The sequence below is a fragment of the Nycticebus coucang genome, chromosome 1 (assembly GCF_027406575.1).
Source record: "Nycticebus coucang isolate mNycCou1 chromosome 1, mNycCou1.pri, whole genome shotgun sequence".
Classification (NCBI taxonomy): domain Eukaryota; kingdom Metazoa; phylum Chordata; class Mammalia; order Primates; family Lorisidae; genus Nycticebus; species Nycticebus coucang.
The window spans coordinates 40722159-40742898 of record NC_069780.1 but is presented as its reverse complement, the minus strand read 5'-3'; the positions used below and the strand labels follow the sequence as shown (position 1 = coordinate 40742898).

Below are 20740 nucleotides of genomic sequence, written 5' to 3'. Positions count from 1 at the left end.
TTCATTGAAATTGGAGTTAATTTTTTTTAAGTTTTTTATTATTGAAAGAGTATTCTTTTAACTCATCATATTTTTAAACAATTAAATTACTATGTATTTTAATTGATTACCTTTTGCCTTCATGGTAACACATAATAGGCACTGAATAAATTAATGAGTTAATTACAAGGTTTTTACCTTAAATTAATTTTGTCTAAACTCTTAAAATTGAACAGTTAAAACATGTCATATTTAAGACATATTTTAAGTAATGACTCAAAGTTGTCCATTGTTTAGACTGATTCCTTTATCCTGAAATATCTTCAAGTATTTCGAAAAGTTGGCTCACTTTTAACTGTCTTGATTGTTACTGCTGAAAATAAAAGATAGATTGCTTTCCATAAAAATAAAATACAAATTTTGAAAGGAGCATATCTATGCAAAATTATTTAAACAGCTTTCAAGCAAAATATCTCAAGAACCATAACGTATACTGTCCCTTTTAGAGATTGTGATTACCTGGTTCAGTGATTCAAGGAAAGCGATCTTCATCCAAGTTAACAGACTAAGCATGAAAGACCTATTATTTATCTTGTTTTTGAAATGACTCTGTACAGGATCATTGGTTTCTTTATTAATATCATTACCTGTGATTATTTTCAGAATGTCTATCTAGCAAAACACAGACTCCAGATGTTATAAAAAGAATTTTGAATTTTAGGAAAAGTTGGGGTGGGGCCGGGCTTGGTGGCTCATGCCTGTTATTCTAGCATTTTAGGAGACCAAGGCAGGTGAATTGCCTGAGCTCAGGAGTTCAAGACCAGCCTGAGCAAGAGTGAGACTCCATTTCTATTAAAAATAGAAAAACTAGGCAGGTGTTGTGTCCCAGGTACTTGGGAGGCTGTAGCAAGAAGATCACCTGACCCCAAAACTTTGAGGTTGCTGTGAGCTATGATACCATGGCACTCTACTAACGGTGATAAAGTGAGACTCTGTCAAAAAAAAAAAAAAAATTCAATAGTAAGGAGAAGTTGGAGTAAAACTCATTGCCATCATGTGTTTTCAAATTTAAAAAGAAAGAAATTCTACTTCAAAATGTCATTTGTTTACAATGTGAACTAAGAAATGTTTTTTTCAATTGGGGAAGATAACATATTAAGGCAGTATGCATTTTAAGTAGAATATTTTTACTCTAAACCTAGCCGATTATTATGCAGAATTCTTGTATTCCAATCAAATATATCAGATTTTACAAAGTTAAGCTGAACAAAAATGTAAAGGTTTTCCTGAACAACAAAGAAATATCTCTGAAAAGATTCATGGTCTATAGCACCAAAATGGGTACCTTCCTTCCAAAAGAATCCTTTGATGTTTTGAAGAGGTTTGTTGACCAATATCAAAACAGCGTGAGCATATGAGATTGTGCATTTAAACCTTTCTTCAAGAAGTAGAAGCTGTTCATTGATAACCTTCGCAAATAAAGAGAGGAGAAGCCTAAGAATAAATTCAATAGAGCTATTTTAATATACGAAGAGTTAATATAAATGAAATGTGATTGAGGATACGACAAACAAAAATATATTTGTTTGGGATAAGTGTGTAAACATCTGTACCTGAGTTGTTATCTTTAGAATCTGCACAGCAATTTCCATACAGGAGCAGTGTTATGAGTTACTGAAGAATTTTCTCATCAGTGTTATTTAAATTAGACCTCACAAATTACAAGTCTGTATGGTTATAATCTGCCTGTGGAAGGGCTAGAGTTACCCTTTGCAGACATTCTCGGTAGTCTTCCTCCCTGGAATATCCAAATCAATATCTCCATGTTTTTTCTAGGTTGTGTTCTATGGAGAAGTCTTACTATTGTCTTAATTTCAATTAACACAATGTAGCCAAGAATTTTCTAAGTGTAGAATGTTAATTACTTCTCAAATAATCTACAGAATATATTTTATAATAATTTGACAACATACGATTATTTACGTGGATAATGCGTGTAAGAATAAATGAGAATAAGAGTAATATTTAGTTGGCCCTGCACTATAGGGCTCATAAATTTCATTTTTCTGCAGTCTCATTGGTTAAACCAAGAATACCTTTACCGAATCTGTAAAATTTGGCCACAGTATTCCAACAAGCACTTTTAAGTTCATTTTCTAAGCTGAATTTAGAGCAGAATATCCCAGAGCTAAACTGGTTACACAATGCCAGTGTAATGTGTCACTTCAACGAAAAGCATTTGCAACTATGAGTCCTTGAGGAACTTCTGATCTGATAGGGTATTTTCATCTTCTCAAAATAAGCCTTATAAACTGTAATAACTACTTTACAGAAATGGCCCTTGATCCTAAGATTCTTAGTACTGCTATCTGTCAGATGAATGGAGGCCTTGAGACATTGGAAGAGTTGCAGGAATTCACATCACTCCATGAATGCGTGAATGTGTGTGCATGTGCACATGTGGTGAACACATGAGATCTCATAAATGACTTTCTTCCAAACTTAGCTCTTACAAGTGGTGACAGAACTTTGTACATTTATCCAGAAGGTGACAGTAATCATCAAAGTTGGGCATATGTTCACATGTAGTAACATTGAGGCTTTGGATCTATAATGGCATAAACAAAGGTATTATCCTATTGACTTATCAAGAGGATCTATCATTTTCCTATAATTCTCCAAGTTACAAAATGCTCCCTAATCATTTTATTTGTCTTGTAAGCTTTTTCACTAGTTCTCCATACACTACTGATCACGGATGCACTAGTACTTCTAAACAATGTAAGAGGGAGGACCGGATAGACAATATGTTTTGTTGTGAATTGTCCTTTCTTCTCTCTTCACTGGACCTGATCTGCCCTTGTGGATTCTCTCTCATTGATTCTGGAAGGTATGGACTGGATAACCCTAGGCTTTGTAATGAAAGCACAAGGCACTATTTTTACAGCTGCTGAGGACAAGAATATATAGGACTACGATGACAAGAGATGCATCACCTTTGTTCCACAATAAAAGAAAGAGATTCCCCCTTGAAAATTCTTACAACTTTTCTTATCATTCAAAGGTAAAAATCTTCAGTCCAAGTAGATGATGTGAGTCTTTGACCAGTTTCTTAAAATCTTTTTCTTCCATGTCATCAATTCTTAACTGGAGGAGGTACCACACCTATCTGATTCATGGAACATCTTAACACTTAAAATGCTCACTGGTATTCACAATGCTGTGCTATTTCTAGCCTCTTCTAGTCAGCTGACGGTGGCAAAATAGTTACCCAATTACTTTAATGTGGCTAGGGTGAATTCTTACACAGACACAAATGTTCTGTGTAACCCCATGGTTTCTTTAAACTCTAAAACATTTGCTTAAGTCATTTTTCTGTGAAATATTTCTAAATGCTTTATACATTACTTATTTTTTAATAGAAAATATTTATTTCATTTTCTGATCAAAGGTAATGTTAGGAATGACATGATCACATTATGCTGTAACCCAGTGATATATTTACAAACTTAAAAAAATCTAAACCTATCTGCACTTACACTAAATGATCTTGATGACAGATGTTTCTGTTTTTAAATATTTGTTAGTCATTCATTGTTAGGCCATAGCAATTTAACAGGGCAAAGACTAATATTACTTCTTCCCCAAGTAACATCTTATCCTATGAAACTACTCTGTATTTATAGAGCAAAGGTTAAAGATGGAATCAGTGATTTATTTTAACAAAAATCTTAAGCGCCTCTAGTGATTAAAGGGATGGATAGTTGATGTTATTAAATAGGTAACTTCTGGGTAAATGAGATTTATAAGAATTTCTTAAAAACACTTTTGAAAAGAAATTTGATAATAGCCAGGTCTTATATTTGGGAAAAATATTATATTATACATTGTTAAACCAATCAACTTTAGAATTTTTGATAGGTTTGATTTTAAAGACCAAAATAATGGAAATTACTCTCTCCAACGTTAACTGTTAGATCAGACTAGTGAAGTAAAAGTCATTAAGAAACAAACTGTTAATTGCACAGGGAATGCCAAACACAGCTGAGTTTTTTCTATAAAAGTACCAAGAGTATGAAAATGACCCTAATTTGTATATTTGTTTAAAATAATTACTATTCCCAAGAGTTAATTTTGCTAATGGCAGCATGGAAGAAGACAATAAAACCATGGGGTACCCAACCATGTGAATTTGGCATAATAATTAATAATTTTAGGAATGACATGATCACATCATGCCCAGTAATTAAATAGTCACTCACCTTGCCAGAATAAGTCAAAAGGTGTTTAGGTGGTTCATTTAAGTTTATGATTTCAAAATATTGAAGTAGGCACTGTGAGCTGGAAAGGAACATAGATGAGTGAATTAAACAGCAGACAGGCACCTCAGCCAAATAAAGCTGTAACCCTGGCCCAGCTTCCAAACTCACTGGACCGCTTCTGTGCGTCACTTCCCCTCCTGTCCTTCACATGCCTTGTAGCCAAGGGCCCACCTACCTGTGAGAAATGGAGAGAGAAGGTAAGTGAAATTCAACTGTCTGGGCGGCGCCTACGGCTCAGTGAGTAGGGAGCCATCCCCAAATACTGAGGGTAGCAGGTTCAAACCCAGCCCCGGCCAAACTGCAACAAAAAAATAGCCAGGCATTGTAGCGGGTACCTGTAGTCCCTGCTACTCAGGAGGCTGAGGCAAGAGAATCACCTATGCCCAGGAGCTGGAGGTTGCTGTGAACTGTGACGACACAGCACTCTACTGAGGGCAGATTTTGTCTCTAAAAAATAAAAATCAACTGTGCATATTGTGAAGAGCAAACGAGTGGAATTGCTAAGATGAGATATCCAAATAAAGCTACACAACAATTTTAAGTGTGTATCTTTTGATCATCAGATAAAGAATCTTCAGGCACAGTTCCCTAAGATTTCAACATGTGACACCCTGCAAACATCAAAATGAAGATAAATCTGCAGGAATACATTCAGTTCTTTCCTTAGTCCAAGTTTCACTGTAGGCACAGCTAGAGCTCTGAATAAGATTTATCATTAAGTGGTTTCACCTCAGTAAACTGATGAAACTAAAATCTAAACAACTGAACAGCTCCAGTTTAAAGTTAACCTGAATATTTCTTTGCAGTCAACTCCCTTGAAAAGAAATATCAAATGTAAACAATCACTAGAAATATCTAGTTTATCTTACTAGATGCATATTTAAGATTAAATTTTACTCCATCATCTAAAGTACTAAAGCCTCATATATGTGATATGTGGCCATTATGCCAACTCTGAAATATCCAAGATCTGCTATTGCCTTCCCAAATATCACAGACACAGCCTGACTCCTATCAAACTTGATCATCATGCATGTATTTGAAATGCATATAGTGTTTTCAATTGGACACAGTATTTTATATATAAAGATATATGTATTATCTATCCATGTATTTATTTATTCATACATTACAGACATTGGTTAGTAGCAGGTGTTCAAAGCACAGAATGGTCAAGTTCTGACCAGATACATCAGCATCCTGTGATGACGCAGTAAGATCACAGTAAGTTAAAATAGCTGGAAGAAACTATGGGAGCAAGGCACCTAGTTATCCAAGAGCCAGGCCCCTGGCTGCAGCAGGACTGTAGATTATATTCTGGGGGACAAAAAGTGTCAGGAGATAAAGCTGGAAGAGTAGAGTAGGAAGATCTTTAAAACAAAGAAGTCTGGGCTTTGGCTTCTGGACACTGGGAAAGCCTTGAAGAGGTCAGAGGGTAACTTCGGCTCTGTGGTGTAGAGAGATGATCTGCAGCAGTGAGGGTGGGAGAGGCCTAGTGGGGGAAGACCTTGGATCTGGAAGGCTCAGGAACCTCTGAGAGCCTGCCTCAGAGCAGCGCCAGTGAACCAGCAGAGGAAGATTGAAGAGATGTGGGGCAGCTAGTTATCTACTATAGAAGGAATAAAAGGGAAAGGAGGCACCAAGGCTTTGGTTTGGGCAACTGAGTAGATTACGATGCCACTAACCAAGATGAGGAAGACAAGAAAAGCAGCAGACTCCATGAGACAGGTACTGAGCTGCACGTGGGGCGCACCGTGTGAAAGGCCAGGACCACTGAGGATGTTTAGAATTCAGTTAGAAATGTGAATGTGGAGCCTGGAAAGATGTAAGTGATAGAGACTTGGCAGTCTTCAGCACGTGGTCAAAGCCAGGGAAGCAAATGAGATTTGCCAAGGGCGAGCAAATGAAATAATTAAGAGGCTGAGTTAACGTCATCATAAGTACTAAGGAAAAATAAGGTGACTGGATATAGGGGAAAAGGAAAGAGTAGAGTACAGAAGGAACCCAAGATTTTGAGGTGGGAGATTGGTAAAATTATAGTTCCAGGGGCAGAAAGTCAGGAAAAGAAAGGAGTTTGATGATTAGTTTCTGACATACTAACAGGAAAAATGTTTTATTTCATTGCCAGTAAATAACAAGATATATTGCTTATACTTAAATTATTTCTAGTTACCAGTTTCATATATTTTAAAGGCTTTAAGACTATCATTGAATAACGGAGTATTATGTATTAAAAAGGCCATTGGATGGAAAATCAGAAACCAGATGAATTTGTTCTGGACTCACTGTTCATTCACATCCTTTTAGAACACTTCCTAAATGCTGTGTATTATGTTAGATGCTGGGGTTACAATGGTTTGATACCTAGAGAGAAAACTGATTAACAAATACACCCAAGTAAGTGTGTAACTACAAGTGCATTAAGTACTTTTAAAAATCGTGTAGGATATGTGTGAATTGATAACATTCCAGGGACCTGACCTAACATGAGAGTCTGGGAAGGCTTGTTTGAAAAAATAATAGTGGAGTTGAAATCTGGTAAAAGACGTAGGAACAAAAGTAGAGGACAGTTTTCCAAGGAGTGGACAGTATATATATGAAGGAAGCGTGGCCACTTTGGATTGCGCACAAGGCAGCATGGGTAGAGTGAGAGGAAGAAGCAAAAGAGCCTGTGAATGTGTCTGGTAAGATGGGCAGGTGCAGACTGTGCAAGGTTTCATAATCTCTCTTCAGATGCTTCATCTGAGACAACAAGGAGTTTTAAAGGAGTTTCAAATACGTTATTTGACAGCACAATGCATTTAAAAAAAAAGTGAAAAAAGAACAAAATGGCAAAGAGCAAATGTGGTTACAGAAGCACAGGTAGGAAGGCTGTTATAGAGCTGGAAAGGAACCATGTGTGATTGTTCCCAGACGCTGGTGAAGAGGGGAAAAGTGGATGTGCCAGGGAAAGTCAACAGAACTCGGTGGATTAGGTGGGAAGGGTGGGGTGAGGGAGTCAGAGATGATTCTCAGGCTTGTTACTGGCCTGTGCAACTGATGGGTGACGTTGGCATTCACCGAGGTGGGGAGCCACAGAAGGTTCGTGGTAATAGAACGTCTTAAGCTCAGTTCAGGCTAGGTTCCAGGTGCCCTAGAGAATTCCACGTGGAGGTTCCAAAACAGGTCTTGACCAGATCTGGAGGAAAGGCTTAGGAAAGAGCTCAGAATTTGGGAGGCAGTTTAAAACACTGGTACAGACAGGACCATCAGGATACAGTGTGAGGTGAGAAGAAGACCTCAAATTGAGTCTTTAAAAGGAACGGAACCCGTTGAATTCCAGATAGAATAAGATGATGTGGCGAATGGGAGTGAGAACATGGGATCAGACACGGAATAAGAGAAACAAAAGGGTTAAGTGAGAGAGGAAGAGACCCGAGTTCCAAGAGGGTGGGCAGGAGTGATCAGTGCACCCGTCCCATTGAGCAATGCCTGTCATTGAGATAATGTCTGTCTGTATATCTCAAAGCATTGTGGTAATGAAATCTGATGTTTGAGGAAATGTTGAAATTTGTAAGCTGTTGTATTACACAAAACTCTCAGTTCTTGGGTTGGGTTGGGTTTGGGATTCAAACACTGGGACCAGTCATCCTCTTATCTTACTCTTCCAGACTTTTTTAGAACAATAGCAGACTCAGAAATAAACGAGTTTGAACATGAAAATGTTTCCAGTTCTTTTGCATAATTGCATAGAAAGTAATTGTGCTCAGAGTTGGGGAGACCACTCCCACTTGCCTTCCTCTCCTCCCTTTCCTCTAACAACTTAGATATCCCAGAAACTACTCAGACCCGTGGATATAGGCTGGAGCACTTCAATTCTGGAAACGCACCTACTGGCAGTCAGCTTCCTGTGATGATGGCTAGTTATGGAGCGTAAGAAGCCTCTGGTATTTAGAAAATGCCTTACTAGTACATTCTCTTCTTATCCTGGTGTAATTAGTGACACATCAAAAGCTCTCCCCACTTTTACTTTTGAAGTGGTCATTACTTGGTATTTAGGAAAAGGGAGGGCCACATGAGGCTGGCCGTCCCCAGAGAATTTGTCTATCCCAGCACCTAGCCTAGTGTTGAGAGCAGAGCTAGCTAGACCAAACCCTCGCTCCACCCCTAGGTTAGATGCTGGGCTTGTGGCAACAGTTCCAACCACAAGCTGACTACTATATACAAATGATTCATTTCCAGCCTTCTGCTTTCCTTTTAAAGAGTCAGCTGTCATGTGCCCTGGTGACTCACCCAAGTACCTTTGCCCCTGGGAAATAAGTGCTCTAAAGATTCCTGAGTTCCAGACTCTTCCTAAGCCAAGAGAGTCACGTTGCCTTCACGGTGATGCAGCACAGAGGCATCCTGACTAACACCAACACCCGTTTGCTGTCCTGCCAGCTAAAGCACCGTTGTTTCTAAGCATAGGAAGAGCTTCAAGAGAAGGCAATTTGTGTTGCTTTGATTATGGAGCAAAACTTAAGCCAGTTGTGGCATGCAAAATACTGAAGAGCTGATGCATAGTCCTCCGGGGGTTCAGAGAGACCTGACATGAATACGACGTTCCTAATTCCACGCTATGCTTATGAGAGAATGCGAAGATTTTCAGAAATGTCAAGAAGGGATCCTGAACTTTTCACACTCTGTAAACCCTGCCTAATGAAGCTCCGCAAAGCGCACTCACTTATGTAGATTGTTTTCTTCTTTCTGTTAGTTCTTAAAACTTGACAATTTTTTATAGTTTTCGAAACTGCAGTTTTTCCTATCAGCTCTGTATCATGCTAAAAACTCTGTCAGCTTTAAATGAAGATTTCATATGAGGGAGAAGTTTTGGTAGCCACGTTTTTGTAATCCATTTTCTGAGCTTCTCATCCATGTCCTTTATATTCCAGAATTGGGTCAGTTGTCGTGGGCTTTTTGCCAAATGTTCATACTGTTGAGACCACAGACAGATGAATCATCTCTCGCCTAACTAAATTAAGCTGAAATGTGTCCTTGGCAGCCCTGTTACAGAATCGCTGCCTGTTATTACTTCTATCAGCATATTTTTATGTTGCACATATTACGGATATTTATCAATCAAATGAACAAGGGTCAGAAATGTTTTAGATGCGTGTAGAAGATATATATTCATATGTCATTTGACATACATGAAAGGTAACTACTATGTGACAAAACATAAACTCTACCCCATGTGGTGATTTTGTTATATTGCGGACTTTGACATTGTTTGAAACCATTTTACGGGTAAACTTAATCCCATTTTGTAAGATTTTTGTTATGAGATAGTCTCATTCAGTCTTGAGGAAGTGAAATTAGGTTTATAGAACATTTATTTTTAAGTAAAGAATGTTATAACCTGGATAATTTGGAGTTTGAAAGTGAATGGAAGCATTGAAGATCAAACTCAGAAAAAAATGCAAATTGGTTCCTTTAATCAATAAAGAACAAAACCCAGAGGACTGCTTTTTTCCCATGTAAACAGCACCTCACTGCCCCATGAAATAGATTGGAAGTAACATTTGTCATCCCATGTCTATTTCTTATACGGAGTACCACAGTATTTTTAAAATCCAGTAAAATTTAATTTTTTTAATAAAATAGGTGTGAGGGGAAGCTTAGCTTTCCCCTGAAAGTTTGCTGAAAGATCAACTCATAATTAAAGCAGATAAATAAAAGAAAAGATTTATTTACCATGCACACAGGGTGGGAGAAATCACAGAGAGATAACCCAATGTTCCAAAGAAGCTCAGCTATCTTTATACAGGCTTATTAGAGGGGTATAGGAGTTTGAGGTGTAAACAATAGCCCGGGAGGTTGCTAGGGAGGATAAATGGATGGGGAGAAATAGATTGACTTGAAGATTAACCTGGGAGACAGGTGTTTATGCCCCAAATGATTTGGTCCAGGTCCACCGACATTCCCAACCCTCATTCCTGAAATAATTTGAGATAACAGAAAAAGGGAAAAGGAGCAAATTGTCCCTTTTGATTCTGTAATCAGGCCAGTGCAGTTTACGCAGATAAAGTAAGGGCCTCTTCCACTGTTTCTTAACCTTGAATGACCTTCAATTCAAAATATTCTTTATACCAGGGACTCATATTTTGTGGTGAAATTTCCTTACCTCCTTCAATATTTTATGCAGTAATTTCATAAGCAAGAACAGTATTCTAAGATCAAGAAAAGATTATTAGTCTCAGGTGATCAAATTTACAAAGTTTTTTTTTTTACTTGACACAGGGGTCTCTCTGTGTCACCCAGCTATAGTACAATGGAGTCATCATAGCTCACTGCAACTTCCAAATTCTAGGTTGGAGTGATCCTCCCTCCTCAGCTTCCTGAGTAGCTGGGATTACAGGCAGGTATCACCCTGAGGCTAATTTTTTTTTTTTTTGTGGAGACAGGTCTCGCTCTTGCTCAGGCTGGTCTCAAACTCCTAAGCTCAAGCGATCCTCCTGCCTTGGCCTTCCAGAGTGCTAGGATTTCAGGCATGAACCTCTATGCCTGGCCAAGCATGTATTCTATAAAAGACATTGAACAAAACCTTTTAGGGGAAACAAAAAAATAACACGTCCTTAACCCTCAGCAAGGTTGTAAGTTAATGAGAAAGACATTTCACTCTATGTACATCATAATAAAATTTAAAACAAGTAAGAAGGTAAAGCAATACAAATGCATTTGTAACTGGATTTGTTAATGGTAAAGGAAGTATGTTTTCAAATTCTATCAAGTTGGTTAAGGTAGTAAAGACTAATCTTAAAACCTAGTGTTGGCCCTTCTACAAATAGAAAGTAGCAGTGCTCCCCAAATGAGACTAGCAGTCATGTGAGAGTCGTGTTATAATGCATATTCTGGATATGTAGGTCTGAAGTGAGACTTGAGAATCTTTCTAACAGCTCCAGAAGAGGCAGGTCCTTCTGGTCTATGCACTTCAAGTAGCAAGATTGTAGTGGAAGTAACACCACATTTGGCTTCTCTAAAGGATGTATCTTGTATTAACATCTTGTAATGTTACATGACCTTTGTCTCTTTTTCCTCACCCAACTCTTTATCTTTGCCTTTAGCACGAAAGCAGGAGATTATCAAAGTCACTGAACAATTGATTGAAGCCATCAACAATGGGGACTTTGAGGCTTACACGTGAGTAGAGGACATTTATTTCGCTTCCATGCTTAACGCAAATGTATTTTCTATATGAATGTATTCTTCAATGTATCTGAATGCATGTGTATTGAACCCCAGGTTTGATATATCAACAATAATTCAGGGTATAAGTGACTAAGTGTCCCCAGGAGAGTGATGAATATATTTAAGATTTTACAGAGTAAACACCTGACTTTGCATCCAAGGACTGGGGATTTCTTTGCAGATATGCAGACATACAATTCCAGCAGATCCAGATGGGAGAAGGGCATTCCAGGCAGAGCAATCCATGTGAACAAAAATACAAAAAGCAGGAAAGCCCGTAAAATGTGCATTTGGTTTAAGAAATGTTTTCTTTCACAGTTCTGCAGAGGTGCTGGGATAGACAAAGAGGTTAGGAGACAACATCAGACGATGCCTTCTTTCTTCAACCAGCACAGCTCAACTTCCCCTTTAATGTGTTTGTTACTTAAGGAAAAATTTTATTTGACGAAGCGATTCTGATGCTTAATTTAAAGTTTATGAACTACTGGATCATAAGAAATAGAAAGGAAATAATTTTGCTCTAGTCAAAATGAAACATTCAGTTTAAAAAGGGAAGGAAGGCATACTGCACAAAGTATATGGATCAATTAAGTTAGCTATTCAGAGATAAAATCCATCCAAGTCTTTTACTATACAACTGAATGAGTTCCACCTGAGTGAAAGAGTTAAATCCAAAAAGAGATTGAATCTGATCTCTGGTTATAAAGATCTTTCTACATTTATGATTTTATTTATTTTTATTTAATTAATTAATTTATCAGTCTCTCTCTGTTGCTGGGCTACTACAGAGTGTAGTGGCATCATCACAGCTCACTGCAACCTCAAAGTAGACTCAAGTGCTCCTTCTGCCTTCGCCTCCCCAGGAGCTGGGACTATAGGCAGGTACCACCACTCCGGACTAAGTTTTCGAGTTTTTGTAGCGATGAGGGTCTGGCTGTGTTGCGCAGACTGAAACTCCCGGCCTCAAGGGATCCTCCTGCCTCAGCTTCCCAAAGTGCTAGAATTATAAGCATGAGCCACCACACCCAGCAGATCTTCTTTCTAAGCTTAAAACAAAAGAAGTAATCATAAATAAATAAGATAAAATGATGTCTCTACCTATCTACTTTAATTAAAATGCCCAAAATAAAATTGAGACAAACAAGTTTAGAAAAATATTTGCAAGACATGTGTCAAAAGTTAATTTTTCATACTCAGTAGAGAAAAGTAAACAGTAGGAAAAGCAGGTAAATGACATAAACTATTAGCAGAAGAGGAAATAGTAAAAGACAAGTAAACTAATAGAAGCATGTTTATGTTTACTAATGGAGTATACGTAAATTTGAATACAAGAGCATTTTCTACTTCTAAGGCCAGCAGAGAGAAAAACTTCGCTGGCATAAAATGTATAGGTTAAACAAAGCTTTTAAAAGTTCACATTATATAACTTCTTATCAGATGACCTTAAGGTTATTAACCTGGTCATCTCCTGATAATTAAAAACTCTGATTGGCAGCCTTAGATTTTTTTATTAAAAACTTAAATAAAATGATTTAAGTTTTGGCTCCAGGCCCATAGCACAGTGGTTATGGCGCCACCCACATAGCCAGCCCAGTCCAGCTAAACAACAATGACAACCACAACAAAAAATAGCCGGGCATTGTGGCAGGCACCTGTAGTCAGCAACTTGGGAGGCTGAGGCAAGAGAATCACTTAAGCCCAAGAGTTTGAGGTTGCTGTGAGCTGTGATGCTACAGCACTCTACTGAGGGCGACATAGTGAGACTCTTTCAAAGCAAAAAAAAAAAAAAAGAATAAATAAATAAACTGATTTAAGTTTTAAGCATTCTTTCAAAGGGGTTCTGGGTGCACAGATTGGGAACTATTCTATTTGATACTTAGTGGAAATATTTTGAATTAATGTATATACTAGTTCTTGCTATTTCCTTATTAAATGCAAAAGGTTTTTGTCTAAATAAATAAATAAACTGTGACAATCAGTGAAGCACTGATACTGCAAAACAATTACTTCCCTACACCATGGCATGGAGCAGACTTTCAGGATGGTGGTGGTGACAGGATAGAGGGAGTTGGCTATTACATACCAGAAAGCTTCCATAAAGATTCACTTTAAATCCTATAATTCTACTTAGAAGAATTTAATGTGAGCATGAACTTTTTATTTTAATCTTTTAAAATCTAAAACATGAACAAAATTTGTGAACAAAGATACATACTAAAGCAGTATTTATAATAGTGAAAAATTGGAAACGACATTGATGTCCAAAATTATGGTAGCCGTTACAGGACCTTTAGTGCCCTCAGTACAAAGGTTAGGTAGAGTTTCTATAACACGGGATGGTTTTGCTGAAAATTAAGCACACTATGAAAAAAGTGTATACACAATTATGCCAATTACATAAGAAAAAGCATTAAAAGTGGAATGAAATATACCAAATTGATTTCTAAAAATCAAAAAAAGAAATTGCCTGAGTGATAAAATTATGTGTGAATTTTTCCTGCTTCTTTTTTATTCTTTTCAAATTTCATATAATCAGGTATTACTTTCATCATTAGTTGCAAATATATAGCCAGATATAAAACACAGATGCCAGTAAATAAATATAAGGATTAAATCCAAGAACTAGTTCTTATAAGTTAAATATATGTATGTGGCTTATGTACATATATGTACACAAACACATGCATATGTATATATGTATCAATTTTTTAACATGACCTATAAAGTATATTTAGAATAAAGAAATAATTTAAAAATTCTGTTTAAAAGAACACTCTTTGTTGTCAGAGAAAACAGTTTCCTATTAAATGCTTGTTTAAAACTCTGTGCGGTGGAAGCTGCTCTCTTTTATTATTTTGCTGTTATAACTTTGTTAGATATATGATTCTCCAAAGAATAAGAATATTCTTTCTAAAACATCTTCTTTTGCAATAGCGTTCCCCTGTGGAATGGTGAAAAGTTGTATTTTATTGTTTTTGGTTAGGAACAGGGAGGAATTGTAGCCAGGCAAAAGTGGGGTGTTTCATAATGGAAGACCCTGGGATCCCATCAGTTCACTAATTTATTTGCTTTTGAAGGTCTATAATCTGGCCTGATTTTATATTATCAGGCCCAGGAATAATCTAATAGGCTTCCATTTGGGAGCCTTTTGGATGGTAGAATGCACTGGTGTAGCTTTGTCAGCCGGTTCTTGGAACACCTGTTCTGAACACACAACCTAGGACTAGGGGCAGCTATATGAATCTTTTATTAATCCAAAGCCTGTTACACAGGGGATGGATGGATAGATAGATAGATAGAAAGATAGAAGGGCAGTGAAAGAAAGAATAGATTAACAGGGTTTAAAATAAATTGACTCTTTTTACAGCTGGGTAGTAAAATCTATTATAGCAGTGATTCTCCAGTGTTGTTAGTGTGTATGTAAAGTAATAAGAAATTTTAGTTTACGGATATTGAAACCAAAAGCCATGATTTCAAGAGGAAATAATACCCCCTGACAGAATAAATCCCTGTTACCATAGGAACACTTTTCTTCCCATTTTGTTCCTTAGAAAGAGATTATATACTTATATTTGACTTTAAGCTTTAAAATAGCTGCCCAGCAGCCAGTTTGAGATGAAGTTTATGATCCCTACTCCACCTCCTGGCTTTAAGACTTTCTTTATTACGGAGGACAACCACAGCGATTCCCACTTTAAACATATTCTTTAAAAAACACAAATTCCACATTCTATGAACAGTTCTGTTCTTTGAAGAACTATAGTGATTTCAACTCTTAAAATTTGTATTTCTTTTGAGCAGGTAAGAAATCAAATGGAGAATTTCCATATGAAATTAGATATGGCCCCATTTACTGTATTGTCCTTTAGGGCAAAATAATAAACAGTCCCTCAAAAATCTTATGATGTATACTCCTTTTATCTACCTATGAACTCCCACTAATTCTTCAAATCCAGGTTTTGTCACCTTCTCTGAAAAGCCTACCTGTTCACTACAAGCCAAAGTAAAACTTCCCCATTTCTAGGGGTCTTTCATATCTAGCCCAGGAACCCAGTGACCGCTGTATCAAACAAACCACTCTTCTCCAGGCGTACTCTGCCTTTTCCCAGGAATGGAGGGTAACCTTACACTTGCCACCCACCTCCCGCTGACACCTTCCACACCCCTGGAAAACTCTGACTCATTCTTACAAGCTTAACTCAAATTTTCTTTCTCTTTTAAATCTTTCACATCTTAGAGACTTACTGTCTATAAGTAATCTGATTTTTAAGCACTATGCATGGGTTTCTAGTCTAGTATTAATTATCATGTTATAATTTCTTGTTTTAAAGAATATCTGCTACAGAGTCAGTGTCTAATGATTGTTTACTGAATAAATTTCTCCAGATGAAGCCAATGGGCTTTCTCAGAATGTTGAAAATCGTGTATCCGTTTGCTGAATCACACTTTTAGGATTAAAAAGAAAATTAATATTGCATTTGAAGCTTCTGTTAATTTTCTTTTAAAAGACACAGCTTAATGACATTGCCAGGAACTTGCCTCCTTCAACTCAAATTATAATATAGATGTTTGACATGAACAATAGAAGGTATGCAAATTAAAAATTATTTCAAAGGTATTTAATTTCAGAACCAGAGACAGCTTTTATAGGATTTGGGGAGTGTCTTAGACTTGGATTTTAGGACTTGGAGAACATTTCAGAAAGGAACCTAGGTCAAATGTTAGAAAAAATTGGTAAAACCTGGAAAATTCACCTAGGAAATTAAGAAGTAGGAATTATAGAAAAGAGACTTCTAAACTGTTGGAGATTATCATCTGCTTGAACCTGTTAAATTACTTTGTCTCTGTCAGAGTTCTCTGCCTTTTAGAGTCTACTCCTCACCTACCTTCTCCATATCTAGCATAAAAATTTTATAAAGTTTTTTGGGAGGCTCTTTCCTTCACTGATAAATAAAAATGTTTGCACAAGAAACGTCAGAATATATGAAAGCATTTATTTACAGGTTATTTTAATTACTTTTCTTCCTACAGAAAAATCTGTGACCCAGGCCTTACTGCTTTTGAACCTGAAGCTTTGGGTAATTTAGTGGAAGGGATGGACTTTCACCGATTCTACTTTGAAAATGGTACATTTATTCTTAATTTAATAACATGCCTTTCCAACTTCTCTTTGAATCTTTCCCAATTTTCAGATTCTTTCGGTCTTTTCTACGATGAGAATTTTTACCTTAGTCCAACATTTTGCACCATATGACTTTTTAATATTTAAAATTTAAAAAAATGACAGGCTTAAAGGTTTTTGTGTGCTTTAAAAAAATATGTGACTTAGTACAAAAAGTAATGTTGATTAAATACACTCCATGAATGTCGCAGTTGACTGTAAAATATAAGCTGTATAATGCGTTACCAAAAGCCATTACTTCAAGTTTTCATGAAATTATTTATATATGAAAAAATAAAAGAAACCACAGCATGCCAGAATATTCAACATGGAAGAGTGCTTTCAGAAGTATTCAGTGTTTATTTTCAAAGTCAAATGTAAGTGAAGAGGAGTAATCATATACTTCAAATCAAATTTTAGTGATCTCAGAGAAAACAGTCACATTTCAGAGAAAGTGACGAAAGAAGTTCCTCCTGCAGACATGCTTGGGGTCATTGAGAAAGTGTAAACCAGAATTCCCATTATCCTTTTCCTTTTCCTTACATTTAATGACGGACATTACATTGTGTTTACATATTGCATAAAGCGAGTTCACTCTCTTTGCAGAGAGATCTTGTTGAGTTATAAAGGAATTGTGCTAATGATTAGGATTACCAAGCTCATTTTCAGTAATTATAAGTATGTATAAGAATCCTTATCCATGCCTTGGCATGGGTTTTTAAGTTGAGATATATTGAATGAAATTACTTTTTCTTGTATGCACTAGACACTTACAAGGCAATATTTAATAAGTACACTTTAACAAAACTTGAGTAAACGTTCGCATAGTCTGTGTTCCAGCGCTCTGATTGACAGCAATTCATGTTTCCCCCACCTGACTTTCCATCAACACTATCTCATCTCTAATAATAGAATTAATTGACTTACTAATGTTTGAACCTATTTAAGGATAACACTATACTTTATTACATTTTATGAATACATAGTCTTCTTAATGGGGTCTTCCTTTATGTGGTTATAATATTTTGAGTAAATTTGAATAGGTATTTTCTGAGAATGGGACGCATGCTTGGATAACAGCTAAATCTGTTGTAGTGATCCAGGAGGGAAACATCATCAATAAAAATGTGTCCTTGTGGGGTCTAAATAATTAGAATAGGAGCTACTGTCAAAACACCAGAGGCAGGAGCTGAGTGAGGGCCACTCAGTCATAGGAAAGAATGAGGATCAGAATCAGGCTTGTGTGCCCAACACCAAATCTGGGACTTTTTAATCAAATGCTTATAACCACAGTATCATGTAATGAACTCTACTGCATGGAGGACTCACAGGATGAGATGCACAAACCAATTCCCACTACCACCAGCCTTTTTTAGAGACAATGATCTCCATGCTTGATGCTTACTAGATTTCGTTTGCCCCATGTACTTCACCAACTAACAAAAACAAACACCACCATGAGATGTGACAGCTGTCCCAGCAGTTCACTCACTGAAGGCAGGAACCACCTTGTGCACCTGCCAGGCTCTCTCCACCTCTATTCATGTCATGGCTTCTGTTTCCAACCACTTCCCATAATAAATAAATACATCTCTCCTGCTTTTTACACTCAGTCAATCAACATTTCTAGAGTAGCACACAAATTGCCTGTGAAGGGAAGCAGAGAAAATGAAGACTGTCTCCACTTTTTCTTTTTCTCTTACAATCATTTGTCAGTGGAAATAGTGAGCAGATTAATTAATTAGCAAATGAATGGCATTTCATTCATTGGTCCCGACTGAAGTTATTACCTGCTTGGGTTTACAAGGAAACTGAATTTTGCTTTTCATGTTCTCTTTCAGCTTTGTCCAAAAGCAATAAACCAATCCACACTATCATCCTGAACCCTCACGTACACCTGGTAGGGGACGATGCTGCCTGCATAGCATACATTAGGCTCACGCAGTACATGGATGGCAGCGGAATGCCAAAGACAATGCAGTCGGAAGAGACCCGCGTGTGGCACCGCCGGGACGGAAAGTGGCAGAATGTTCATTTTCATCGCTCGGGGTCGCCAACAGTACCCATCAAGTAAATATTTCCAGGCTGTCAGCTTCTTTGTTAATACACCCATGGTCAGCCCCTTCTACTTGTTCCATTGTTAATAGCATGGCATATGTTATTGAATGTTAGTGGATTGTTCCACTGATGGAAATCAATGCCTTTGTGGGAAAAGTCTACAAAACTCTGGAAAGAACCATCAGACCAGCCATCTGTGGGTTGAAAGTTGCCACGGAGCAGTCTATGACTGTTTTAAATAGAAACCAGAGGCCACCTTGTTTCAAGGTGATCTCTCACAGTAGTTTAAATCAAGAGGATTCATGTCATAAGACAAAATATTTACTACTTGGTTTTCACAACTGGCAGAGGAAGCAGATGTAGGAGGAGTTTCTAAAATGGACAGCGTATTCCCAGGAGATTCATTTCATAGGTTATCCATGGGGCTCAGTTACAGATACTAGGAAAAATTTATAAAAAACAGCATTTAAAAAGCAAATATGAAGGTATGAAAGAGTCTTACTCACCTCACCACTCTACCTCGGATGTTGTGTTTGCTCTTCCAGTCAATAATTAGACCAATATTTATTACCCATCTTCTAGGTGCTTAACCCATGCCACATTCAATGGTAGTAAAAGACATTACCCCGAAGGAGCATTTATTCTTGTTTAGAATGCAGCTAATCATTGATTCCAAAGGAAAAATAAAACAACCTGATAAAGTTCATGATCAACTTTAGAGTAGCGTGGGATGAATGACAAATGTAGTACACTTTATGCATGAAATAGAATTATTAGACAAAATCTTAAATGATGAATGGAATTTGAAGATATAGAAAGATAGAAAAAAAATAGAAAGATGGTTATCCAAACTCAAGGAGAATCATGAAGGCAGAGACAGTAGCACGATGTTAGCTGAATGCGATAGAAATTTTGGGTAAGGAAAGCTGGCTTCAACTAGAATAAAGGGAAATGATGGAAAATAGATTGCATCCGTAAAGTGGGGTGCGATGAAAGGACAAGGGAGTGCAGACTGTGTCAGTAGATCTTTGGCCCACAGCTGATCTCTTTCCAAATTCTCTCACCAGGATTGCCTGTTAACATCTGGGGTATGGAATGGGGACTCAAGTTCACATAAAAGAAACAGCTATTCAACTCACTCCAGAGTATCCATAGGATTTCCTAGTTTGATAACATACCACAGTGGTTTTCAAAGGCCTCCTCTATAGCCTTAATAATTATATATCACCGTTAGATTTGGAAAAAGTGAGTCAACAAGGGCAAAAACCAAACCAAAACAAAGAAAAAATAGATTGAAGTTCATCCCCCAAACAATAGCTATGAAATTAAGAGAAAGACACAAAAGGAATATGAAGATAACCAAGACACCAGTTTTTGTGTGCATGTTTTGTTTTTTACCCCAAAGAGGTCCAGCACAAATTGCCAATTAATATAGAAAGGACTACGTTCAGTACCCGGGGGTGAGGGTTTTCTGTAGTTTCCTGAAGTGTTTATGGGATAGAGCCTATTTAAGAAAACTTCCTTTTATGCCAGGTGGCTTAAGTGGGGCTTCTCTTAATAGGCCACCCTGTATTCCAAATGGGAAAGACAACTTCTCAGGAGGCACCTCTTTGTGGCAAAACATCTAAGGCCTGAAAACCATTCACATACGGGTCTTGTAAGTAACATGCTGCTCCGTGATACTTGATGATTGGAGCTAACGATTGAAAAGCTGCATGGCTGTTTTTCTTCCTTTTGAGGATATTTTCATATTTTCTCTTGCCTTGTACTCAGTGAAAAACATTCAAGGTCTTTGAAAACTTAAAGCAATTTTGCATGAATTCTCAAGTCTAATCTTCACTCCCATTTTGCTATAGTGCCCTTATTTTAAAGATAATTAACACTGAGAAGAACTTCTTTTTTTTTTAATATAAGGACTATGTCATTTTAGAATCTTGGAGTTCTCACATCAAAAGTAAATTATATCTGGGCTCATTCAGACAACTCTCAATTATTCAGACCTAATTCATATTAA

At 37.1% G+C, this 20740-nt stretch overlaps 1 protein-coding gene across 13 annotated transcripts in view; it reads left to right on the top strand.

Annotated features, from left to right (window-relative positions):
• CAMK2D (calcium/calmodulin dependent protein kinase II delta) overlaps nt 1–20740 on the top strand; it is a 309028-nt gene that overhangs the window by 285297 nt on the left and 2991 nt on the right. For 9 of the 13 annotated variants that reach the window (XM_053571046.1, XM_053570732.1, XM_053570532.1 and 6 more), the window contains 4 exons: nt 11384–11459; nt 16539–16633; nt 18510–18738; nt 20288–20383. In XM_053571046.1, coding sequence (XP_053427021.1) covers nt 11384–11459; nt 16539–16633; nt 18510–18738; nt 20288–20354 — 467 coding nt within the window. In that variant the 3' untranslated portion in view covers nt 20355–20383. Of the gene's footprint in view, nt 1–11383; nt 11460–16538; nt 16634–18509; nt 18885–20287; nt 20384–20740 lie in introns of those variants that run through there. The other 4 variants (XM_053570767.1, XM_053570610.1, XM_053571052.1 and 1 more) reach the window with 2 other exon arrangements.